General features: G+C 35.4%; 2 protein-coding genes across 2 annotated transcripts in view; both read right to left on the bottom strand.

Moving 5' to 3' along the window:
- The window catches only part of LOC141338861 (NACHT, LRR and PYD domains-containing protein 3-like), a 28,492-nt gene extending 14,606 nt beyond the window's left edge, over window positions 1-13,886 (bottom strand). The window contains exons 1-4 of the mRNA XM_073844476.1: window positions 13,825-13,886; window positions 12,907-13,054; window positions 6,859-6,956; window positions 5,652-5,756 (exon numbers count right to left, since the gene is read on the bottom strand). Coding sequence (XP_073700577.1) covers window positions 5,652-5,756; window positions 6,859-6,956; window positions 12,907-13,054; window positions 13,825-13,886 — 413 coding nt within the window. The remainder of the gene's footprint in view (window positions 1-5,651; window positions 5,757-6,858; window positions 6,957-12,906; window positions 13,055-13,824) is intronic.
- Window positions 1-27,789, bottom strand: part of LOC141337967 (uncharacterized) — a 117,558-nt gene that overhangs the window by 64,820 nt on the left and 24,949 nt on the right. Inside the window, 5 exon segments of the mRNA XM_073843540.1 lie at window positions 15,465-15,663; window positions 18,486-18,647; window positions 19,083-19,253; window positions 19,339-19,509; window positions 19,828-20,001. Of these exon segments, the coding sequence (XP_073699641.1) occupies window positions 15,465-15,663; window positions 18,486-18,647; window positions 19,083-19,253; window positions 19,339-19,509; window positions 19,828-20,001 (877 nt within the window).

The following is a 27,789-nucleotide window of genomic DNA, read 5'->3' as shown; positions in this document are numbered from 1 at the left end:
TATTAGCTTGTACCTATAATTTATTGATCATCAGTTAGGTATATCATTATATATATGTGTGTGTGTGTGTGTGTGTGTGTGTGTGTGTGTGTGTACCTGGTATTCATCACGTTATGGGGACCAAATGTCCCCACAAGGATAGGAATACCAGTAGATTTTGACCTTGTGGGGACATTTCTCAGGTCCCCATGAGGAAACAGGCTTATAAATCATGCACAATGAGTTTTTCTGAGGAAGTAAAAGTATGCACAATCTCCTGTGAGGGCTAGGTTTAGGTGTAGGGTAGGTGTAGGGCGATAGAAAGTATGGTTTGTACAGTATGAAAACCATTACGCCTATGGAATGTCCCCATAAAACATGTAAACCCAACGTGTGTGTGTGTGTGTGTGTGTGTGTGTGTGTGTATGTGTGTGTATGTGTGTGTATGTGTGTGTGTGTGTGTGTGTGTGTGTGCGCATCACAATAATATAATAAATTCTTGTTGTTATTATTATTATAACTAATAATAAGCAACCATGACCTGCACACTTCATGGATTCAATGAAGATTCAGCAAAGGATAAATGGATTTCCAGCATTAAAAATCACTGGTTATTCCTGTACAGCTATGATAACCTGTTTCTACAACTTGGCAGTGCTTTCAATGTTATTAAGGGAAAGGATGAAGCTGATTGGTTGGTTCATGTCACATGACCCGCGGTTCATTATGAGCGCGCATAGTGCACGTCTACATTTGAAATAACGAACTTGTGCGGGTCGCGCAAAAGACATTATATGTGAACAGCCCCTTTAGCTGCTGCGATGCGGCGAGTAGACACGGTGTAGGGGTAATTTTTTTAGTCGAAATCATATTTATAACGCTTATTTATATTTTAAATTTCTGATGGGACAAGTCGGAGCTCTGCGCACGCACATCATTCAAACCATAACAGTCAACATCCACTGTACACTGAGGTAAAGGTAAGCAAAATTTGCTTGATTTCCTAGTTTTTACACATTTAATGTTGAATTTCAGTTTTTATAGCTGTAATGTGTTGTATTCTAGAACATGTAATACTTTTCTGCTTCATATGTTTGTAACATAGCTTTTCTACTTTTCTGCTTCATATGTTTGCGCACCCTTCGATGAAACAGGCAAAAACTAAGGTAAATCAATGTTTAACTTCAGTTCATACTAATGTTAGTTGTTATAGTTTAAGTTAATTGTTTAGTTGCTTAAAATAGCAACTTAAAGGAGAAGTTCACTTCCAGAACGAACATTTACAGATAATTTAACTCAGTAAGTAAAGTATTAACAACAGTGTTGTGAATAATCTGTTTCTGCTCTTATTTCGCCAACCAAAATAGTTTAAAAAAGACCAGTCAAAGCAGTTTTTTGTTCTCTGCACAGCACAGAGGTGTTTTGTTATTGAATTATATGAGCGATTTGAAAGAATGTCTTGTTTCGTTTTTGAATAAAGCAAAATTGTTAACCTTATAAATAGTCCACTTTGTGTTTGATTTAGCTATTTTTAGATTAAACACGTTATTTGTGTATATGTCTGAGTAGAATATTTAAAATCACGTTTGTTCTGGTAACATCACAGTCAACCTTGTACACTTTTTTTTTAATAGGAATTACACACCTGGCCATTCCACTGTCCATCCTGTGTGATTGGCTTTTTGAGAACCTTCAGGTGAGTCTCCTTGTGAGTACCACTCTATGTATGTAATCAAAATACAAAAGTGTTTTTGCTCATACTGTTGTTCATTTAGTGTATAAATGTTTGATTGCATCTGTTACTATATCTGTGTTTTTGTTCAGACCACTCACCCAAAATACAAAAATCAGTCAATTACACACACAATTAAAAATGTTTAAAAAAAATATATATATTTTTCACAAATTTTTCCCCCCATTTTGTGGTATCAAAAAGACTATGGAATAAACATAAATAATGATTGAATTTAAATTGTTGTGTAAACTTTAGCTTAGTTTAGCTGTCTTTTTAAAATTAATTGTCAAAACTATTGTAATTATAAAAATAAAAAAAATCATTGATAGTTTAAAAAAAACATCTTAAATTGATAAATACCATTTTGGACACTGGATTTTTTTGTGATTTGTATCTCTCTTTTTTTCCATTTTTTTATTTAGGACAAGTCTGATGAGTTTGAAGATGTTGCTGTGGCCCTCCTTACAGACAATGACACCAATCCAGTTCATTGCCAATCTCATGTCATCAAATATGACTCGAGTTGTTAGGTCTACTTAGCAGTGCCTTTTGGTGTACTTTCAGGTTTAATCAACTTCATGCCATGGGAAATGTGATTGAGTCACTTTTTTATTTAAGAACAAATTTGCCAGTTATTAAAGGAAAAGGTTTAAAAATTCTGTTATTAATTACTTACCCACATGTCGTTCCAAACCTGCAAGACCTTTGTTCATCATCAGAACACAAATTAAGATAATTTTAGAGAAATTCGAGAGTTTTCTGACCCTGCATAGACATCAATGCAAATGTTCCCAGGCCCAGGAAGCTAGTAAGGACATCAGACTGACGTGGAAGGGAAGACATTTTTGAATATGGTCGTCATTTTAGTTTTCTTTGAGCAAAAATACAGATGACTCACTGATGTCACATTAAATATTTTAATAATGTCCTTACTACATTTCTGGCCCTGGGAACATTTCAGTTGCATTGCTGTCTATGCAGGGTCAGAAAGCTCTCGAAGCATCCCAACAATATCTTAATTTATCTGATATGTTTGTGTTTTGATGATGAATGAAGGCCTTTCTTGTTTGGAACTACATGAGGGTAAGTATTTAATGGCATAATTTTCATTTTTGGATGAACCATCCCTTAAAGATTTATATAAATACTTTAGATTGTAGTTATTAATTTGAATTCTTCATAATATGGATAGTGTGTAAGGATTGCTAAATAAAACTTAATGGAATTTTTCTATACAACTGAATTGAACAAACATTATTAAATATTTTTGAGTGTATATTGTGCATGAATAAAATATTGACAGTTGACAGTTATGAGTCATTTCACTATCACAACATTGTAACACAAGCAGGTTTATAATATACATGTTTTGCATGGGAATACACATGTGAATACACGTTTTCACATGTCATGTGATCACAAGGGTTTCACATGGGATTCACATGTTATTCCACTGGTTTCACATGGGTATTTACATGTGATTTCTAGGGTTTCACATGGGTTTCACATAGGAAAATACATGGGTTTCACATGGGAATCACATGTGACTCACATGGGAATTCACACAGAATGCACATGAAAGTGTTCCAAAAGCACACGTTTGCACATGTTTTCACATGTGAAATAACACATGCAGAATCAAATGTATATGTGGCCACATGTGACCACATGTGTTTTTGCACATGTGAAATTCATGTGTTTTTTCTGTAAGGGTAGTGTACACACAAATGACACACGTTCAGGATACTTTAAATTAGGGCGTGGGACATGGCAGGGCTGTCTGTTCTCCCCTCTACTATTTGCCTTGGCTATTGAGCCACTGTCAATTGGCCTTCCTCGTTTTTCAAAGGAATTTCTCGTTCAGATATCGAAATTAAATTATCCCTTTACGCCGATGAGTTGCCAAAAACCAAAAGTGCCAGGGAACATGAGTTAGGTGAAGAGTTTCAGGATGACTGGTGGAGGAATGCCGTTACTAGAATTCACTCAAGTTCAACATGTGCTCGACTTTCACTCATACAGTTTAAAATATTGCATAGGGTTCATTACTCCAAAGCTCGACTCTCTGCAATTTATTTCCAAAGTTGACGACAGTTGTGATAGATGTCACATGTCACCCTGTAATCTGAGTCATATTTTTTTTTCTGTCCAGTAATTTGTAACTATTGGAATAATTAGTTTGAGACGGTCCAAAATATTTAAAACCAAAGTTGACGTCTGCCCTACTACTGCAGTCTTTGGGGTTCCTAGAGTTTGGACTCAGTTTACATCTTAACAGTTAGATGTACTTGCCTTCACTTGTTTATTGGCTAGATGACAGATTGCATTTCCTTGGAATTCATTCCCTTCAAATTTTGTCCATTGACTGAATTTATTTGAAATTCTGAATCATGTTTCCTCCTCCAGACCCTCCTTTTTTTATATATATATATATATATATAACTTTTGTGTGGGCGGTGGGGCATGGTTCTTCAGTTGTTTTCTTTGTCGTTAAAGTTTAAAAAGAAAAGAAAATGTATACTGTCTTCACTATGTCTTCTGTGTCAATTATGTTTGTACTTTCCACTCAATAAAAAAAGATATAAAAATAATAATAATAATGTAAATTATGTGAAAAATAATGTGTTTTTCAAACCACCAAGCATGAGAGCATATTCTATTACACCCCAAAGCAAATAATTCAGATTTGTACAAGAGCATAATAGGACCCCTTTAAGGGTCAATTCTGTTGGAAATTACAGGAAGTGGAATTAAATTCATGGCAATTCAAAGACATTCCACACAGTCATACAACAGAAAGAATGTGTTGAATCTCACATACAGTTACATTAATTTTGTAATTTAATAGCATAATTTCATTACATATAACTAGTCACTCCTCAACCCTGCATGCATTTTGTTCCAACATAATGATCAAATTCTTGAAATAAATTAGTCCCTCAATGTTTGATTAGTTTTGTTCAAAATGTTATTTTCATTTCAAAGTAATCAAAGAACACAATGTAATCTGTACAAGTAGTTCAAACTAATATAATTGATAGAATATGTAATGAAATCATATCTGACATATATTGTAAAGCTTCATTGTTAAACACTTCACTTATGTATATGAGTTTCTTTGAATTTGTATTGAATTGCAATTCTGCTTCCTTTCAATTAAATTCGAATTGTAATTCTAGATCCTGTTTTTGACATCAATTCAAATTCAAGAATTGAATTGGAATTTAGGAGTCATTCTCAATTCAATTCTGAATTGTGCACAAGCCTGATGGGCATGTGATGACAAAAGAATGAATGACTAACATCCGGAGGTGAGGTAAACTAACTGAATAGCCTGAAGCAATGAATGAACTTTTTCTTATAATTTGGCCTTGGTTGCATTTAAGTTTTTTCTTATTCAACATGTGATTAACATCGCGCAAGTAGATGTGTTGGAGAAATTGTCTATTAACATGTGACATTTTAATTATATTCTGCTGAAATGAACAAAATAACTTAAAAATGATTTAAAGATCCGAGTCAGCAAACTGATCCCAACTCTATTATAGAGGGGGACTTTTGTATTTTTGTTACATTTATTATGACAAACCCACATTTGGAAAAAAAAAAAAAAAAAAATACAAAATACAAAATACAATAATTTCACATTTTTCTTCTGATCATAATATAAATATAGGGAGGTTGCAATTGCTATATTTGAATAGTTATCAAAATTTGTGGATATATTCATGTTTGGTTACATGATCAATTGTCTATGGTCATTTTATGCATCCTTGTGGCTGTCTGTGGGTAATTATATTACTGGAAAGAAGCCCCAGACAGAGGTCCATAAAGAGGAAAGCTAACATTGTGTTCTGTTAATTATTTTGTGAATTATTGTTTAGTTGATCTGTATAACAAATAAAAAAAATTAGCTAAGACAAATCCCAATAAATACCTTTCGCTAGATGATGGTGTTTCCTCACTGAAATTTAGTAGATTCTTATTTGATTGGTCACCCTTCACAGACACAGAGCTGAACACATGCGAGCCTGATCCTACACTAATGACACAAAGAACAGAGAGAAACAACACTTCACTGTAGGAAACACTTCAGTCTTACTTGATGAGGTTAAGAAAAAATATTGGGTGGTACAGTTAAAGTAAGTGCTAAAATGTGTTTGAGTCTGAGACCAGAGTAATTGTTCAGGTCTGCTACAGCTGAATTCTGGGTAACTAACAGTCACATGAAGCACTGGTTCCACACCCTTCACTGTTTACACTTTACCATAAAACACATGAGAATCTAAAAAACTTGTCATACTTGTTATAGTACATCCAGATTAAACTTGTTAAATTATTTACAGCCAATTTATGGGGCGGGCAGGCAGCGAGCGGATCGTGTAGAAAGGTCAGCTGAATGTGACACTTTGTGTTTCAACCTAGAATCACTGATACATACGGTGGCCGAGAGAGGTCAACGCGCTGCAAACTTAAGAAAACACATGCAAACAGAAAAAACATCTTCATCAGTTTGACAACACAGGTGCTGCAAATCCTCGTAATGCAAACAAAAATATGGAAACGCGCTGCAAATTTTAACAACACAACCAAACTCAGAAACGCGCTACAAACTAACAAACGCGCTGCAAATAGCTCGGTCCACAAGGGAAATGTTTCAAAAACTGACGAACCCATCTGGGACCTGATTATTTGTTCAGTGGCTGTTGGTCAGAGCAGAGGTGTTGTCGGTGAACTATCACCTTTTAGTGATAGTATAGTGTCACTGAAAGGTGATAGTGATATAAATAATCAGGTCCCAGATGGGTTCGGCACTTTTTGAAGTCCCCCTGAAACATTTCCGTTGTGGACCGAGCTATTTGCAGCGCGTTTGTTAGTTTGTAGCGCGTTCCTGTGATTGCAGCGCGTTTCTGAGTTTGGTTGTGTTGTGAGAATTTGCAGCGCGTTTCCATATTTGTGTTTGCGTTGCAAGGATTTACAGCGCCTGTGTTGTCAAACTGATGAAGATGTTTTCTTAATTTGTTGTCGTTTTTTCTGTTTGCATGTGTTTTCTTAAGTTTGCAGCGCGTTGAGCTCTCTCGGCCACCGTAGATACAGCCTATAAGTAGTTTCAAAAGAATTTCTGAAAACAGACACAGTTTTACCTTTGTTTCTGTGAGAGACTCATCTCAGATGGAGAGTCCTTTCCTCGCTCCTCTGACATACTGCAGATGAACAACTCAACACTAGTATTTTGGTGTCTCTGAAAACAATCAGATGCTCATCATGACCCAGACATGACAATGTCACTGAGATGAATATCATAATAGTTCAGAGGAATGCATGATGGTAAAAAAATAAATAAAAATAAAATAAAAAACACACAATGGATGGCGAATGTTGAGTTACCAAACAAGCAATATTATTAACATAAAATATAGCTGCAAGCAGTGATTTTAAGCCCACAGCACCGGTGCAACCACCACCCAGGTGGCGTCAGGAAAACAGCATTAACAGTAATGCATTAACAGTAATGCTCTGGCAGTCTGGTTTTAAGGGTAACAGCAAGGGTTACTCTATAATCACCCATGTGAAACACACACACACACTCACACACACACACACAACACAAAATTGGTAACACTTTACAAGTAGTTTTCATTTGTTAACATTTACTAACTATATTAGTTAACATGATATTTATAATAAATTATACATGATATTTATAAGATTTATTAACACATTATTGATTAAAATGTAAAGTTGTAGCTAATCTGTTAACATTAGTTAATGTACTGTACAATAGCATGACAATTTTACTGCATTAACACTGTAGTGTAAAAAGTGTTTTGATAGTTGCACATGTTAATGCACATGTTAACAAAAGAGACCTTAAATAAGCTAATTATGCTGCCATGTACTGTTACTAAATGATTTGATCATCTCTTCACATCATTCACTCCTTACAACACATGCCTCTCCACATGTACATTAAAATAACATTCTGATAGGTTTATCGACCACTCTAACTTGGAGAACTTGAACACAGAAAACATTCAGTTTCGCATTATCGCAAAAGGAACATCCTAAAATTCGGGGTTCCTGCACATTTTTTCATAAAAAAGTCCAAATTTTCCAGCAACTTTTTTTTTTTTTTTTTTTTTTGTGGCGTCCAAAACACCACACCTCGAAATGGGCTGATGGCGCAATAGGTTTTTATAAGTTATGAGTAATAAGTTGGTTTCTCGTGCACACACGAAAGTCTGTATATTTTATTTTTGCAAAGGTCCTTTTTGAGGATCTGTGATATGGTGCTGCTAAGTAGGCTATACTGTGAGGTAAAAACAAACAAACACAAAAAAAACAAACAAAAGGCAACCTGCATTTTTGCATAATAAAAATGTGCACTTAATTTAATTCACGCTATAATATATGAATTCCGTTCATCATTCTACCAAATAACTGTGACCCTGAAAGTATTTACACTTACTTGCAGTAGTACAGCCTGTCATGTGCAGCAGGAACAGAATCCAGAAGTCTTTTAAACACTTTCGATTTGTGATCGCTGTTAAACACGCACGTGCGCTTCTTTAAGATTACTGTTTGTCACATTACACAATTCCATCCAAGTGAAAAATCAAAGACAAAGTTTGTCAACAACTCATTTAATGTATCGCCACCAAGTGGACAGGAGAATGAAGCACTAACACACCTGTTTTTTTCCTTCTTTCTTCTAACTGCAGCTCACAAACTAAAATAGTGCACAAACGCCACCTGTCGTTACTTTCGCATTCTCCTGTAGGACGTCTGCAGACGAAATAATCTCGATTCACCTTGTTTCAGGGGTGGAGCCACGGGAGGGCCTGTGTGGGCCTAGTGTTACCCAGATTGAAAGTTTGCCCACCCATTTTTTAAATACAATTTTAACATTTGAATGTTTTAATTAATTACTTTAAATGTGATTTCTGATTGTGTTGTGTTTCATTAAACTCGACTATATTATAATAATAATTTTAATAACAGTGCTTAATCCTCTGTAACACTGTGTCAGTTACCTTTTTCACGCTGATAGCGCTGTCCGGATCCCAACTATATTTGCAGCTGAATGTTTAAAATAAAACAGCCATCTATACTTAGAGGAAATTTGGATTATGATGAAACCATAATCGATTCAAAACCCAGACAACTTGACTTATTTAGAACAGACATCAGTTATTAAAGGTTATATGGGTATGGGATTTTAGTCTGACACACACAGGGATTGAAACTAACTTGCACTCAACCAGCCAATTTGGCTACTATTTTTTTTAGGTTACCATTCATAACTTCTACTAGCCAAAAAAAAAAAAAAAAAGCTGCCTGTTGCGATACAGCAACCGTTGCAAATCATTTCATGTCATTACTGTGTGATATTGACAAAGAATAATTTAAGTCATTCACAATATTTTTTTTCTAAAAGTGTGCATCATCTTTTGAGTCAAATTCTTACATTTAATCAATTATAATAATGGTACATTCGGGGTGTTATTAAAAAATGAAATCAGTATCAACAAAATTAATCTTTGCAAAAGTTGCATATAAAGTGGCATTTAGATGTATTTATTTACACGTTAATGCAGTTTAGAGGGACACTGTATGCTTTAACCTGCAGTTACCAATGCATAAATAATGTTTTGTTATTTTAAACACAAAACATTGAATACTGATATTCGAAATTATTTAAAAAAAACTGCATGTACTGTAATGCAGTGGCGAGCATTACAGTACATGTAATCACCCCCCTTCCCCCCTCCCCCACTTGCTTTAAGGACAAACAAGGGAAACACCTGGCAAGCGTCGATTTGAAAGTATGCACATTTGTACTAAATTAAATTAATCTCCAATCCTCCTTCTATCGTTTCAGCATTATCCATAGTTTCTAGAAAAACATATAGATGCTTTCCCAAGTAAAAACGGCCAATATATATATCCTCTTTTTCCCGATGTTTATTTAAACAATGTCATGTTGCTTAGAGACGCGAAACAATGCTGTGGCTGTGTTTGGAATGATTTTTGTTGGCGAAATAGACCAAAAAAACCTCTACATTAGCTGTTGACCTATCTGAAAAAATATTGTATTTAGTCAACTATTTAAAGCTGTTTAAAGGTCACTTTTGTACCATGGAACTCTAAACATGTAGCTACTGACTGTATTTTTCTGCAAGGGAGGAAAAACATCTGCCTCAAACAAATAAGTAAATATTATCAACTACAGTTACATTATTAAAATTAACCTTAAAATACTCGCTTCACACAGGGAAATGAGGGGCTGCTGTGACCTATATTATTCACTATACAGAAAAACGATCTACTAAACTTTTTTTTTTTTTTTTTCAAATAAAGACATCCCCAGAAACAGGTTTAGCCATATTTAGCTCACGTTTTTTTTTTTTTTTTTTTAATTATTATTACTTTTTCTTATTGTTCTTACATGTAATGCTGTGAAAATGACTTAATGTGTAGCACTGTAAAAAAGAGCTTTTTCATATGTGCATTGCTGCACAGTAGACTTGTAGTCAAGACCGCCTAAACCGAGACCAAGACACTACCAAGACCAGAAGGGATCGAGACCAAGACAAGACCAAGACCAAGACCAAGACAGACCATGTCAAGACCAAGACCAAGTCGAGACCAAGACCGATACCAAGTCGAGACCGGAGAAAAAAAAACAGACTAGTGTTGAAGCCAAGGTTAATTTAGTTTAGCTTTTTAAAATTTGTTTTATTTTGGTATAGTTTTCAAATTTTCAGTAAAATTTAGTTTAGTTTTTATTAGTTTCATTAACATTTTTTTTTTTAGTTTTAGTTTAGTTTCTATTTTGTGAACACATTTCTATTTAGTTTTTATATAGTTTAGTTTCAGTTTTAGTTTTTTTGAGATTAAATAGAGATCATGATTTCCTCGCAATTCTAAACTAAGCAAAATAATGTGAGACAAAATATTAATTGCTTCAGTCTATTTAAAAGTGTTTAATTCATTTTAATGAATTCTTAATAATTTAATACATAATATTTATATTTAAAATAGAATATGTTTAACACACCGATTTTTTATATTAAATTTATGAAAAAGTGGTTTGAATGAATAAATGACATGCTCACAAAAACATCACTGGATGAATCTGCATTTTTGAATCAATCTCTATTCATTGACAAATACATTTTTTAACAGTTGTTTCCATCTAGTGGCGAAAAAATGCAATCGACACAAACGTTATTTGAAGCGCCAATTACTTTCAAAAGGTGACGTGCTCTGTTTTAATTTCTACCATAGACATCACATCAGTGTTTATATCCAAACTATGACCTTTAATCATAATATTGCTGTGATAATATGAATGACTGGGTATTTGAAAAGACTGTGAAGCTGTTTTTTTTTTTACATTAACATGATGACTGCTCTCTCTGTTAGCGGCAGTGCAAATACAGATTTGAATGTAAGACTTTTTCAAAGGTTTAATAGACATGGGAAATCGTTGTCATTTACAAATGAGATCGCGTGCATAAGAACTCTTTGTGATCAACGAAAGCAAATTTTATGATCCAAGAATTCGCTGACTTAGGCTACTGTCACTATAGCTGCTGGATATGTGCTTGTCTCTTCTTTACGCTCTACGCTACACTCACTGAGGCATAATCATTGACTGTTAATATAGAGGGCATAACATATGGATGGATGAGCGCCAACAGCTATCGCAAAAAAAAAAAAAAACAAAAAAAAAACTTGCATGTGATTGGTTGCATTTGATTTCAAGGGCGCAAAATATTAATGTTGCATTATCAAATGTTGTGTTGTCGTGGATACCAAAGATTCTAGAGCGTGTAGGTTTTTTTTTGAGCGTGTAGTACTGCTAAATCTCCGACCACTATGACGGTCTGCGACAGCGAGACCTTGACAAGACCGAGAGGTCCGAGACCAAGACAAGACCAAGACCAAAGACCGTCAAGGCCGTGACAAGACCGAGACCACGTAAAAGTGGTCTCGAGACCGGTCTCGAGACCAAGACCGGTCTCGAGACATACATCACTACTGCACAGTTATAACAAAATCACTGAATATGGTAAAGCACAGAGAATAATGGATAATAGCAGATATAGCATTAGCATGCAGAGATGTAAAGTACTAGATCTGCTGAAAATTTGTACTAATGACATGCTAAAACTGCTTATACTTCACATATTGTGATGTTGCGTTGACCTTTAGTGGTGAGATTAAGGAACTGCAGATTTCGTTTTTTGTAGTTTCAATTCTGCAACTATAGGCAGAAAAATCTGTGCATCTGCTGCTGTATTTCCAATTATAATTATAGCAGCCTAATGAAATAAATGCACTCCTAAAACAAAACAAAAAATGTTCAAGTTCTTATTTGTATATTTACAATATGCCAGCACATTACAAGAGAAGATTAAAATCATTAAACAAAAATCATTACTGGTGACTATGAAATCACATAATACGATATATAAATTATTTTTTAGTCTTGAAAACATTCGATCAATTTAGGTACAAAATTGCAATCATAGTTAGCTATACTTGAATTGCTTTATCATGGATGAGTTTAACCACAACAATGATGGAGGCCTTACACTCATACTCCCAACTAATTTCTCTAATTTGAGTGCTCATCTGGCCATTCTCTCTCTTCTATGTCACCTGTAAAAAAAAAACACAAAATACCATGTGTATGAATACTAAACCAACAATAAACATTCAACATTACTCACGTGTACAGGAATGTGTCTTATTAATGCTGCATTATTTATTATTATTTTTTAAATAGAACTACATAATAACTAGTATAATAAACATTAATGTTTATATATATATATATATATATATATATATATATATATATATATATATATATATATATATATATATATGTATGTATATATGTACATATATATGTATGTGTGTGTGTGTGTGTGTGTGTGCAAATATCTTGAATTCTTAATAGCAGTAAGTTTTGCGTACTGTTTGGATTTATGAATTGTTTAGCAATTTCTCATCAAAACACCTATTCTCTTGTTCTCACAGATTTAAAAACAATATATAGATATTGATTTTTTCTTTCTTTTTTAAATGCTGATACTCGCAGTTTCTATTTTACTATATAATAAACATCTTAGATTTTGCTTACAGATGTCACAGCATCATATTTATTTATTTATTACAGTATAGTGAGAACCTTCTGAGGATTCTTCATCGGATGATGACTGGTCTGTTCCTGTTGAACTCTCAGGATCCTGAGCTTTAGACCAGGGTGCAAACCATCCACCAATGAGGCCACTTCTGCTCCTCTGAGTCTGTTCAGTGTCTATTCTGTAAGGAGGAATCATAAGAGAAAGTCAGCGTTGAGAGGAACAAGTTGCAAACTAGTTACTGTTTCACTTTTGAGTAGAAAGTGTAGTAGACTGTAATTACCGTGACTGTACATTCTTGTAATCAAATTAGTTACTGATTTTAAATGATTTGGCACATTTTTATAGTATTTGGGTTTTAACCCTCTGGGGTCTGAGGGTGTTGTGGGGCCCTGAAGAAGTTTTGACATGCCCTGACATTTGTGTGTGTGTTTTTTTTTTTTTTTAGTATCTTAAAAACATATCAATGGCTAAAGTCTGAGTACATTGTAATCAGCACATATTGGGCTACAATAATATGCAAGCAACATGAATCTACATTTTTGTGTTTTTGAGAATTTGCAAAAAAGTTTATGCGTGGTTAGTGCAAAACTAAAGTTTTGAAGTCACTGAAATAAAGCCATGAAACACACACAGAACATTTGTTCACAAGACTTTTGAGAAGTGGATGTGGTAGGCTAGAATCTTTTCAACCAAATGATGTGAAAATCATCTCGTTCACTCGTTCAGAGAAAACAATATATTGATGTAAATTTTCTAAAACATGTTTTGTGATCGAAAGGGAATATTCAAAGGAGTGGCAATGACCCATGAATATTTAACAATTCACACCTGAGAGACAATGAGCCCTCTCTAATGTCAAATTATTGAAAATGTCATCTTATGCATTTTAAACAAAATTTGCAAGCATACACTCATCTGTGTGACTGTGATGAAAGGAGGTTTACTTACCTCAGTTTACAGTTTGAGTCTCGTAGCATGTCACTAAGCTGCTGCTTCGAGTCTCCAATCATATTGTTTCTCAGATCAAGCTCTTTTAAAAATGTTAATGCATGATCACTCAAAGACTGAGTTAAAGCAGCAACATCTGTTATGCCACATTCATTTAGACTAGAGACAAACAGAAAAAACAGACAGAAGATATTTTTTTACTTTCACCCAGAGTACGAAATCACTATTGTTAAATCAGTCATCTCATTGGGAACACTATGAAATTCTATGGCCAAAATTGGCCTGCGTTCAGTACCTGGGGGGTGCTTATTTCAGACCCTGCTTTTCATCAGTTCACTAAACACATTACCAGGAGGAATTGTTTTCCACAAATGTAATGCAAACTCAGGCATTTCATGAGATATTGTGTAAACAAGTTTTGGTTACATTCCAGTATTGAAATGATGTTAAGCATATTCCTCACCTCAATCTCTCCAATTTACAGTGGGAACCATTCAGTATATCACACAAGGTCTCTACTCCTTTGCTACTTATTTTATTCTTACTGAGATCTAGCTCTCTCAGGTGTGACAATTTTAAACTCAGTGTTGGAGTTAGGATAAGACACTCTTTCTCTGTAATACTGCATCCACACAGACTGAAGACAGAAAAAGAAAAAAAAAAAAGACAAATGTTAAATTCATGTGTGGAATAAATTCACTGTGACTAACACCATACAGTAGATTAATATGCCACCAATTATACAACCATAAACCAAACTATAGGGTTTGAGGATACTAGTTAGAATCCAAGTCTAGGGCCTTTTTTAGTTGAACAAAAATAGTTTGTGAGTTATAAATGTAGATAAAAATAAACTCGAAGCTATTAGACTGGATGTATGATGCGGTGAAATGTTTGTTAAAAAAAAGTTCTGAGACTATGTAGCCATTATTAATGAGCAACATTTTTAACAAAGGATCGTCTGAATAGACAACCAGTTGAGGAATCAACAAGGAAACCTTATTTAGAGAATAGATAACAAAAAGCAAAAGTTTTGTCAAATTTTAGCATATGAAACTTTCTACTGACAGACATACTGAACCATCATTCCATTAGCTAGTAGTTTTGAATCTTTCTTCAGATGGTGAAATGCCAAAGATACAGTGCTATGAATTATATAACTTGGGCCCTGTTGTCTTAAAACAAATAACTTAACTAACCATAGTTTCTCCAGCTTGCACTGTGGGTGCATCAGTAGATAACAGAGGTTTTTCACTTCAGAGTCTCTTAGTTTATTCCTGCTCAGGTTCAGCTCTTTTAGATGGGATGGGTTTGATTTCAGAGCTGAAGTCAGGGTGAGACACTGTTTCTCTGTAATACTGCATTCACAAAGACTAAATAGAGAAAGAGAAAAGACAATGATTTGGATCCATATTAAGTTCATGTGTTAAATGCAGCATGAATAAATGCCATGCAGTCTCTAATACACCAGCAAAACATGGAAACTTAATCATCGAACCAGATTTGTCAGATTTCAGCATATTTAAACAAATTCATAACCACATATTTTAATGCTTTAAAGTTTAATGCTCTTTCTACTGAAACACATAAACCATCAAACCATTAGCTAATAGAATAATAAACTTTCATCGCACTGTAACTGCTGTACAGTATAATGTTACTAACTGTAGCTTCTCCAGCTTGCATTGTGGGTTCTTCAGTAGATCACTGAGGTTTGCTACTCCCAATTGTTCTAGTTCATTCCCACTGAGGTTCAGCTCTCTCAGGTGTGATGGATTTGATTTCAGAGCTGAAGTCAGGAACTCACACTGCTTCTCCTTAATACTGCATTTAGACAGACTGAATACAAAATCAAAGAGTGCAATAGATCAGATCCATGATGACCATCTCATTGAAATATTTGAAAAATACACATATTTGTTTGATGCATAATATATTTTTTTCACCTTATTTGTTTCAGAGCAGCAACAGTTTGACAAAGCAATCCCCAACAAAATCACTTGCATTTAATGCATCTTATGCACTTCATTCCTTTTTTGGGGACAGTTATGGCCTAATGGTTAGAGAGTTGGACTTTTAACCCAAATATGGTGGGTTCGAGAGTGAATAACCGGTGCTCTCTTCCACCCTCAATACAATGACTGAGTTGAGACCCTTGAGCAAGTCACAGAACCCCCAACTGCTCCCCGGGCACCACAGCATAAATTGCTGCCCACTGCTCTGGCTGTGTGTTCACTGTGTGTGTGCATTTGTTCACTACTCACTGCTGTGTGTGTGCACTTGGATGGGTTAAATGCAGAGCACAAATTCGGAGTATGGGTCACCATAAATGAAATGCAACTGCTTACTATTAGACACCTAATATTAAATGTGACTAATAGAGAAATCCAGTTGGAGTACATATGCTATAACATTGTGTTATAGTATACACAATGTAACTTGGGCCCTGTTGTCTTAAAATAAATAATTATGAATGCGATACTGCATAGCTTGTAAGTGAACTACGGCTCTGTGTAGTAAATGCCGCTCCATCTGACAGTATGTGATGGAGTTTATGACTAATTACAGAACCGCCAGCATGATAATCACATCCGATTATTTGCACAGCCCTATTCTGTACAATATAATGTTACTAACTGTAGTTTTTCCAGCTTGCATTGTGGGTTCTTCAGTAGATCACCAAGCTTTTCAAAACCAGCATCTCCTAGTTCATTTCCACTGAGGTCCAACTCTTTCAAGTGTGATGGATTTGATTTCAGAGCTAAAGTCAGAGCAGAACAACCTTCATCTGTCATACCACAGTATCTTAACCTACATAGGTGGAAAGAGAATATAAAATTAAACAGAAGAAGCTACAGCTAACTAGCTAAGTCACTACATCTCAATAACAAACAAAACAAAAAGTTTTACTTCACCAGATCACAAAATACCTTTGTCATGTGATTTTGGGTATAAAGTGTTTTGTTTAAACTGTTAAAATGACTTGAAGCATTTTGATTCTTGTATGTGAATGATACTGACCTCAATCTCTCCAGTTTGCAGTGTGAATCCTTCAGTATTTCACACAAGTGATTCACTCCTGTGTTTTTTATTTGATTCTTACTGAGGTCCAGCTCTCTCAGGTGTGATGGGTTTAATTTCAGAGCTGAAGTCAGGATAAAACACTGTTCCTCTGTAATACTGCATCTACGCAGTCTGAAGACAAAAAAGAGCAAGAACAATGAATCAGATCTAGAATGGTTTTAAGGTTTTGGAGCATTTTGGTGTTTGTCATACTGTAATTTGTCATTTTAAAGTCACATTTGAATTTCTCACGAACAGCATTTTATTTCAGAAATATTACGAAACATTCCTTTTTCTCATGCATGGTGTTGGAAGGCCTTTGAACATTGTCTTGGACAAAAGGGGCCTTGAAGTCAAAAACATTGACAACCACTGTTCTAGATGCATGTCTACATTGTTCACAGCAAAGTATCCTTAGTTAACTACATTAGTTTGTGAAATAAAAACAAACAATTGTTCTACATAGTTAATATCAATGTTTATAAAAAAAAAAAAATTAAAGTTATTGAAAGTTGTAAAGTCTTAACATTAAAGCACTGTAGAAATGAACAAACAATGAACATTAACAAATATCAATAAATGCTGTGTATAAATATATATTGCTCATTGTTAGTTCATGTTATATGAGATTATATTGCAACATGTTACTAATTACTCACAACCTCTAGTCTGGCAAATCAATGATAAACATTTAAACATAACTTTTTAAACCAGTAATATAAACCAATTTTATTATTCTTAATGCAAATAATCTACCAGCTACATATTTAACTTATTCACCTTTGGTGTCTTGTCTTGATGAATAAAAGTATTTCTTAAACAGAAACATTCAAACAAGTACAGTAATAAATCCTGAAAAAGCGGAGCTTACAATTGCAGTCCGACAAATCTGTATTACAGTAATAAATCCTGAAAAAGGGGCGGTTACAATTTATTCACATTTGATTTTGATATTTATCTGGCATAATTACTGCATGTCTCATCTGAATTTGTGATGCACAATTGCCAACATTTCAAATTCTGTGATTTTATTTTTCTAAACAAATGTTTTTTCATTAATCTATCGCTTCAGCTTGTGTGTGCTTTTGTGCTTGTTGTCCCTGAATTTAGGCAGGGGTGCAGTATTGTGATGAATATTGGTGCGTGATCGGTTAGTACATCACTAATTTGCTTTGTTATGAAACAGGCACTAAATGCAATGTCCCATTTTAGTTGAATTGTTGTTGTTTTTTTTTACAAGAAATGTGCTTCACAGCTTCTACCATTCAAAATTATCTTATTTTATACTCACATCATCATACTTTGCAATAAAGGGACAAATATGTGTTTAAAGAAGTTCTAAATTATCAATTATGTATTTGAGGAGTATTCTCAGCTCTGAAAGTAAACCATTTTTACTGACCCATGATCAAACTGACTTGGTAAACTGTTTAAAGTGTGTTTAAATGCCTGTTTAATTTCAATACTTCACATTATTGTGACTTCTTGTCATGTTGAGAAAAAACTGCTCTGACTCAAGAAAGTGAGGAAACAGTATTATCAACTACAGAAATATTACTATTTCAAGTAACATAACACAAATAATGTAAAATACTCACGTCAGTGTGTTTAGTCGACAGTGTTTATCTTGCAGTAGAGCAGCGATCTGATTCACTCCTAGTTCATGTTCACTCAGATTCAGCTTTCTTAGTAGTAATGGGTTTTTACCCACAATTCCACTCACATACTGACAGGCTTCATCTCCAGCAGGACCCAAAAACCTTCAAATGTGGACATAAGTTTAAATTTGATTTTTAACTTTCAAACTGTATTTAAAATGTTTTATGACTTTCAAATATTTATTTAAAAAAGCAGTGCAACAGTTCAAATGTTTCAATGAGCAGAAGGGCAATAGCTTAGTAGATCTTGACTTTTAGTACAAATATGGAAAGTGAAGTTAGGGTGTTAATATCTTTCTAGACACCACACATTTGTGGATACCCATTCACTCACAAACCTGCTGTAGAGTGATACATTGCTGGGAATCTAGGTTAAATGATATTTAACCTGGACTGTAGCTTGTACCACAACTAGACTGTGCTGACATTTATAATCAAAAATACAGCACCCCCAAATACAACTTGCAGCTTATTGTATGACTGAAATAATATTTAGCTTGCAAACTATGTATTTTGTATTGCTTCATCACGTTTCACCTCAGTTTCAGTTCACGGTTTGTATCTTGTAGTAAATCACTGAGCTCCTTCACTCCTGATTGTCCAGGATCATTTCCTGTGAGATCCAGCTCTATCAGGTGTGAAGGGTTTGATCTCAGAGCAGAAGCCAGAGATTTATAACCAACTTCAGTGATACTGCAGTTTGAAAGTCTAGAGAAAAAGTTTCATAATAATCAACATTATATGATTAATATGAAAAGTTAAGTGCATTCAAACACTGACACATTGAACTCACCTGAGTTTTTCCAGTGTGCAGTTTGTATTTTTTAATCCTTTTTGGAGTTTCTTCACTCCTGAATCTTTAAAATTATTGTTGCTCATGTCAAGCTCTTTTAGACTGGGGTTTGATCTCAGGACTGTAGCAAAAGCTGAACAGCTTTCCTCTGTTAGACCACAATCACACAGCCTAAAATTATGAACAAAAGAAGGAGAATTACAAACATGAATTAGAGTTGCCAGTATTCGGTGATTAACAATTATTCTGTTTAGCTAACAATACAGTTTAGGTTCTGAGAGGTCTTAGACTAAGTCAGGATTAGGCCACAGTTCAATTAGGACATCTAAGTAATTTTTATAACGTTGCCTTGCAAACAAAACATTTCTGGTGTCCATCTTGAGATAAAACAAAGGCACTGATGTATTAGATAAATCAGTGCAAGTTTCTTTCAATTGTAACAGCTTAGGCTTACATTTTAGTCTAGGACTAGGCTTAAGCAATACGTACTTCAATGTGTTGAGTTTACAGTGCTTATCCTGTAGTAGAGCAGTGATCTGATTAACTTGTGTGTCTTTTAGTTCATGTTCACTGAGATTCAGCTCTCTCAGGAGTAATGGGTTTGTACCCCGATGTTTAATCACATACTTGCAGGCTTCATCTGCATCAGGATTCTGTAACAACCTGGAGACAGGAGAAGTACACTAACATTTCACAACTGTACATTGCAGAACTTTCACCTACATTGATGTAGATAATCTTGGTACAGTACATATTGTACCTTTCACAACATTGCAAAAAAAGTACAATAAAATGCACAATTATGTATTCATGTACATTTACTCTCAGAATAGATGCTTTTAGGAAATGTATTATCAGAGACGTAATATTTGCAGTACACAGTAGGACAAATTAAAAGCCCCTTTGTAAAAATCTGCCTTTCTGCTGTCTGATTTGCTTCTATTTGGACACTCTTGATTACTGTTCTGTGCTTTGCTCCCTACATTTGTATTTTTCTCAAATTTTAATTTCAGCAGATCAGCACAGTGCTTAACACATTTTTGGCACCAACACCAAAACCTTAAACTCTTTTGGGAGTGAAATTCTGGAAACAGAAAAAAAAAAAAAAAAAAAAAAAAAACATAGCTGCCTAGTGTGCCTACATTCAAACTGACGAGAAAGAAAAGGCCTCTTCTGGAATCTACAAAGTACTATGACAATGTACTAAAGTACTTAAAAGTTACTAGTGGGACTACCAAACCAGGAAGAAACACAGTAGAGCTTCATCACGGACCCTCTCAGCATACAGCCTGTGAGTCCCATGAATCTAACACTCCTCAACAAGCTATAATAAATGTAGAGAAACAAGCCGAACGGATCAATGGCACAAACAGGGAGTGAGACCCAAAAGCACTGGAGACATCAGATTATAAAGGAAAAGGAATATGTACAATGCATCCGTAAAGTATTCACAGAGCTTCACTTTTTCCACATTTTGTTAGGTTATAGCCTAATACCAAAATAGATTCAATTCATTATTCTCCCCAAAATTCTACAAACAATACCCCATTAATACAATGTTGTTTTGGATTTGGATAATAAGGTTGCTATTTACCTGTTTCAAAGTTATGTTATTTGCTTATTTTAAGTTGATGCCATATGCTTAGAGATAAGGATGCTTGCAATTGCAAAATTTGTTGTGTTAAGGATGAGTAAGAAACAATTGTGTAAGACATGCTATTGAGTTATTACTGTGTAATCAACCACAAAGGTTAACGAGAGGGTACACAGGGGTGAAGAGATCATGTTGCAACCCCAAGCAGAGCTGAAGCTGATGAAGACCTTGAAGAGGAAACGGATGAGTGCTAGACGCAGACAACAACGTAAGAGACAAAGGAAGGACCACCGTCTCATTAAGAATGACTTGCAGAGACTGGTACGCCTACAGCAGGAAGATTGGAACATACAGGACATTGAGGAATTGATGACTAATATGATGATTAATTGATGTGTAATGGTAATTACCCAAAAAGTTGTATAAAAGGTCTGAGGAGTAAACCACTCTTCAGATGCTGACTGCATTAAGCGTAGAGGACACCTGATTCCCTAACGAGGGACGCTTAACAGCATCTCCAATATTGCTGTTGAAAAGTTTGATTATATAACAAATAGCTTAGCTGATTTTTTATTTTATTTTTGCATTTAACTGCTTTGTATTGTAACTAATAAATAATAATTTTATTGTTACAAGTGCCTCTCGTGAGATTTTACTTATAACTATTAAATAAACCTTAACCACGAACAACCACAAGGGGAGTCTTCTACGTCATTCCTGAAGGACTGCAACCTGCGGGCGGGTGAGTAACTTTTGGTTTTGGCTAGATTTGACTGTCCTTACCCTACCTGAATAATCATAGGGTTAAAGGTGATAAACGCACCATTATTGAACATGGCGCCCAACGCTATTTGAGGTTTGAGTTATAAGTTGAAAATCTAGATACCACATTGAAGAGCTGCCAGTAAGACCCAAAAGTGACCAATCCAGTGAGGGTTTGGTTATACTAATCCAGAGGGTATTAGTGTATTCCAGTCTAGAGAAAGGACTGAAGGGCCAAGAAACGGGATCGCTACCCGTGAGACCTAGAGGGGTCTAGAAGGGCTATAGTGTTGATAAACCTGCAGTAGAAGGAAATTTTACTATGACAGGGAAGAAAACCCAGAAAAAATCCAGCAGTACCTTAATACAGGCATATACCTGGGGAGACCACAGGGTAAAAGCCTGGGAGAAAAAAGCCTTAAGGGCAGAAACCTCAGTCCAGGAAACAGAGCCAGGTCAGATACTTTTATGGTTACCAAGTAGGGATGGACTGCAGAGAGGTGACTTTCAAGAGTCAGAAGTCGGCCTAGCAGTTATACAATGGGCCCTAGAAATAGCAAGCCACTATGAGCAGGAAGTGGTTATACAGTGTAAAACCTCAGAGGCAGAGGGGATTATGAGCACTGTGCGTAAGAAACATATGGGCAAAATTAAACTGTATACTATGAATGGCAAAGGCCTGAAAAAGTCTCAGGGTGAGACTCCGAATATTGAAAAGGTTAAAATATACAAAGAGGCAATGACAGACTTTCACAATGCACATGAGTTCCTGCTTACTTTACCACCAGTAGATGATGACAGAGATAGTGTTGTCACAATAGCTGACCCACACCCACCTCGGTCAGCTATTACAGAAATACAGATACAACGGATAATGATCCGGATGTATGAAGGATGGATAGAAAATTCCTCAGGAGGTATGGTAGTTATACAAGGGAATGCACAAATGGTAAAGGGATCAGGAGCAGCAGGTGCAGTTTTTGGATGTTTAGGGGAAGAAGCCCTTAAAGAAATAGAGAATATGAGGTTTAGATTAGGTCCTCAACAAGCTGGAACATTAAGAGTTACTAGAGGTTCTCCAAAATGGGAGAGTATAGCACATACTGTAATGACTGACAGTAATACACAGACATGCAGTAAAGAACAAACTGTAGAAGAGAGCAGATTGTTAATAAGAAACATAATTAGAGAAGCTGTCAGTAGAGGTAACAGAGAAATACATATGACCCAAATGAGTCTAGTGATAGAGGGTCTTATAGCTGGAATAATAGAACTCTCTCAAGAAAACTATTTAACTATAAATCTCATTGTTACAGAAAGAGATCAAGAGGAAATAATACATATTATTAAAGCACAAAAAGAGAGGTACGAGGAACAGTTAAGAATATTAGAACATATGAGTACCTCACAACCTACTGCACCATGGAGTGAGGAAGTTAGGCCTAAAATAACAGGGTACCACTCCCAGGGGTCAGAGGACTGGCTATCAGATTCAGATGAACAAGAAAATACGGAAGAAACAGACAGTGAGAGTAGTGACTTATCAGAAGATGATCTTAGAGAAGTGAGATTGCGAAACAAGAGAGCAGGCACGTTAGAGCTGAAAAAAGTCTTGCACCAGGTAAAAAATGATTGGCCTGAAGTTAACATTAAGGGTATAAAATACAGAAATCCTAGCAGCAGAGAAAGAGGCAGACACTTAAAAAAAAAGTGGGATCAAAAGGTAATTAGAGGACGCAGTCTAACGTATGGTCAAATGAGATCAGCAAGTAGATCCCCCTCAGCCAGAAATATAGCAGGAGCAGAAGGCTGGTCAAAGTCTGGTAAGCAAGCTATATTTCAGGAAGGATATTCTTATATGAGAAAAACAATTAGAGAAATGGAAAAAATAATAAAGGCACTTAAAATAGAAAACAAAGAGCTGCAAATGGCATTAGAAGGGTCTGAAAATGAATTTGAACAAGAAAAAGACTCAGGTTCAGATGAATTTGAGGAATGGGTAGAAGAACCCAGAGAGCAGACCAGGAGAGTTAGGATTAGATCATCCACACCAGTTGCAGTGCACAGGACATCTCTTAGACATCACACGTTTGATAACTTACGAGAATCCAGAGACGAACAGGTTGATTTACAGTCTAAATTATTACAGTTAAATTTAACAGAAGCAGTGCGCCAGCAAGTGGGCAGCAGAAAACAGGGTGAGGACATTAGTCTTTACGCAACCCGAATTATGAAGGCAGCTGAGGCAGCAAACCTTAACAAAGAGTCAGTTACACGTTTAGTACACACTTGTACGGGCCATGCTGTCTCTGCAGAAGCATTAGACAGGGCACGAAAATTGACAGGAACAGAAGATAAGTTTAATCAATGGAAAAAAGATTTGGTTGAAGCCCAAAGAGGTGGTGTGCCAATATTAAGTATGTGGCTGTCAATAGAAGATGACATTCCTCAGGAAGATAAAATTAGGCTGCTTCGTGAAGTAGGAAAAAATATACCTGGAGGGCATAAGTTAGCAACAATATTAAACAATGCCAGCAAAACTGAAATTGAAAACAGATTAGCAGAGTATGATCTTACTACACTGCATGTAAAAAAGAAAAAAGAAACACCTCAGAATAGGAACCGGTCAGAACAGGTTTATAAAAAAGCAGGACACATTAAACCATTTAAACCTAAAACAGAGGAACAGAAAAGATACAATACTAGATTCCAGAGTAGGCAAAATAACCAAAGTAGCCCTAGTCATGGGAAATGGACTAATCAGAACTCAAAAAATTGGGGTAAAATAAAGCCCAGAGTACTAAATAAGACAGTGACACCTGCTAGAAATAGTTACATTCCAGATGAAAAATGGGGACAAATGACTGTAGAAGAAAAGAAAAAAATCATGGATAAAAGAAAGAATAACACAGGTAGCACAAAGAAAGTGAGAAGAAATAAAGTGACAGAGCAAACACAGCCAAAACAAGAAGTAAAAAAAGAGAAACAAACTTCAGATACAGACTAGGGCGAGGCAGGCCTATTGAAGCAGAAGCTCTGTGATTCCAGAGTGATAGAAAGAAATGATCAATTATTTGTTGATTTAGCAGGAACTGAATACCTTATTGACACGGGAGCAGAGTTGTCTACTTCAATAGAGCCAATAAAACAGACTGGAACGGTATATATTCAATCATATGACGGTGAAGTTAAAAAGAAAAAATTAGGCAGTAAGCATGGAATAGAAATGATACAAGGTGCTGAGAACTTGCTAGCAGCTAAAGACCTTAAAAAAGTTTTAAGATTAAAAGAGGTTGATTGGCAGAAAGAACTGCAGAGAATAGAAACAAATATTAAAGGGTCTGACTTTGCAAAAAGAGAACTAATGAATGCATTACGCGACACCCCATATGGAAGGAGCAAAAATGACTGTGGTAAAGTTAGTGAGAAATATGCATATAAAATTGAAGGAGGCATACATAAACCTCAAAGGCAGTATCCCATTAATAAAAAAGGATTGGATGAATTGAATGAAACAATTACAGAAAGCATTACGTTATTCATCACAAAGTAATGGAATCGTGGAACGGAATGTTGGGAAAATCAAAGAATGGTTTAGGGCGAATTCCAACGACAGAGAATGGGATACAAAAATTGAAGAACTAACTTTCTATCTTAATCTCACAGACGTAGAACGCAGAAAGAAGGACAAACTAATAGAAACTGAAGATCTGTGCAAGGTAGGAGACACAGTTTGGATAAAATTAGAGAATAAGCACAAAAATAAACCTTTTAAAGATTTGATAACAAAGAAAGATATAATAACAAGAATAATAGACCAGCATACAGTAGAATTAAAAGAAAATGGCATCTGGTCTAAAAGATCTTTGGTCAAAGGTAACTAGAACTGTAAGTGATAAACAGGATGTGGTGCAACAAGATGAAGTAAGACTTAAAAAAATGATAGATATACAGAGCCAGAGGGGTGTTATTAGAATAGAAACAAGAATGGTGACATATAGTACAAACTTTATAGTAACGAATATACAGCATGAAAGAGACAGGCAAAATGGGAAAATGGGAAATCCTGTTGGCCTGAAATGTAACAGACTTTTTATTGGAGGAAACTGTGTAATTTGTGGATGTTTTGGAGAGTATATATGGTGGGATGGTCCTGCTAAGGATAAACCAAAGTGCAAGAAAGATCTGAAAGTAAAGCCTCTAGAATCACCAAAGATTATGAGTAATCAATACAGTGAGCATCCAGGAGCCATAAAAGGAGCTCTGTGTGTTGTCTGCGAAGACTGCAGAATAAAGTATCCCAAAGTGGAGATACTAATGACTCAGCGAACAGGTGATCAGAAGGATACCTGTGAGTGTACATGGACAGGTTGGAAATGGATAAAATGCGAAGAATGCATTAGTGATATAAGACAAGGTGAACTGCTGGTACAAGGGAGGCATAGAATTTGGGCATGGCATAAAGCTCGTGGTTTGTTGAGCAGTAGAGGAAATGCAACAAGGGTGTGCCTAGATAATGATAATTATCTAAGACAGCTAAGCAACAGCAGTATTGATTATTCCTGGACGTCGAGATGTCGACCAGGAATGGAAGATGTGCAAAGCAAATGGTTGCTAGTTGATCCCAAAAGTTTGGGACGTGAACTAGAGAGCCTAAAGACTTGCTTTGATAAAAATGGTTGTACAATTAAACCAGAAAAAGGAAAAGGGATTATCTGGTCAATTGTCACCATTGCTAAAGTGTTAATGGAAAATGGTGATGGAGAACAAATCATGTCACCAAAAGTAGATTTTCCAAGGCGAGGCGAATGTGATGATGAAAATGGTTTTATGAGATGCCAATTTGGACAAATTGATGAAGAACGTTGGCCAAACAGAATAATTGCAAAAGTTGGCAAAGTGTCATGTGTGCCAATAGACTTCTGGAAGGGGGAAAACCCTCAGAGGAAAAAGAGAGGTGAAAAACCTACACACCAAAAGTCTATTATGGAAGGTGAAACAGAAGATCTACCGACACACAGACTAACTCTAATGATTAAGGTAATCATAAATTTGACCACAACATCAGAACCCGAGATACTCGCCTGTGCGGTCGAAATGGAACTGGCTCGGGAATAACGTTGCAGTGTTATTCTTGAGTCAGACATGACCGTTGTAAAAGGGGATGGAGGGGGCCCCCGGAAAACTCCCATTAATTGTTTTCTTTTATTTTTCAGGAACTATGAAATTGGATGATGGAGATAAGCGAGAAAACTGGGCAAGAACAATGAAGAAATGGAAAGAACCATGTCTTCCAAAACCAGTATTACTGGTAACTTTAGTAATAGGGACCATAACCTTGGTAGGGATATGGCCTTTAGTTGACTTTGCAACACAATTAATAGTAGTAGACCAAATTTATGTACAAGAAGTTGCAAATTGTACTATATTAGAGATAAAAGTATTAAACTGCAAAAAATCTACTTTAGAAGAATGTAGCAAATGCATAGAAATACTTGAAAAATACAAAAAAGGACCTAATACAATAGTAAAATGCAGAGTAAGAAGGGAAATATTTAACATTACACAGATAAGGAAAACATGGATTTGGCATAAGAGAAGTGGAATAGAATATATAGGTCCAGGAGAAAAACATGGGTGCTATCAAACGCATCAAGAACATGTAAAAATAGATAATAGCGAAAACAGAATTAACCCAACAAAAGTTAGCGTAACTGCTAGAAAAACTGAAGATAAAAGTAAACCCAAAACGACACTTCAAAATCCTATGTTAGTATTTGAAGGAGAATGCCACAAATATTTTACAAAAAATAAATATACAATGTATGAAACCCCCATAGAATTAAAAGATCCTTTTCCATGGATAAAATGGCATAGTAAAACAAATAGGACAGCAAAAGTGATATTGAAACCTAGTACCTATTCTGGTCAAAAGAAGACCTTGTACCAAATAAGTGTGAGCACAAGAAAATACTGGGAGGAATGCCCAGGAAAAAATATTGATAACTGTAATGGAGAGCAATATAATTGGCAGTTGCATACCCTATGGCGCAGAAAGGCCTTAGATGGCTATTTTGAAATTATAAAAGATCAAG

Source organism: Garra rufa, chromosome 7, assembly GCF_049309525.1.
Source record: "Garra rufa chromosome 7, GarRuf1.0, whole genome shotgun sequence".
In the NCBI taxonomy this organism is placed as follows: Eukaryota; Metazoa; Chordata; class Actinopteri; order Cypriniformes; family Cyprinidae; genus Garra; species Garra rufa.
This window is presented reverse-complemented; position numbering and strand designations above follow the sequence as displayed.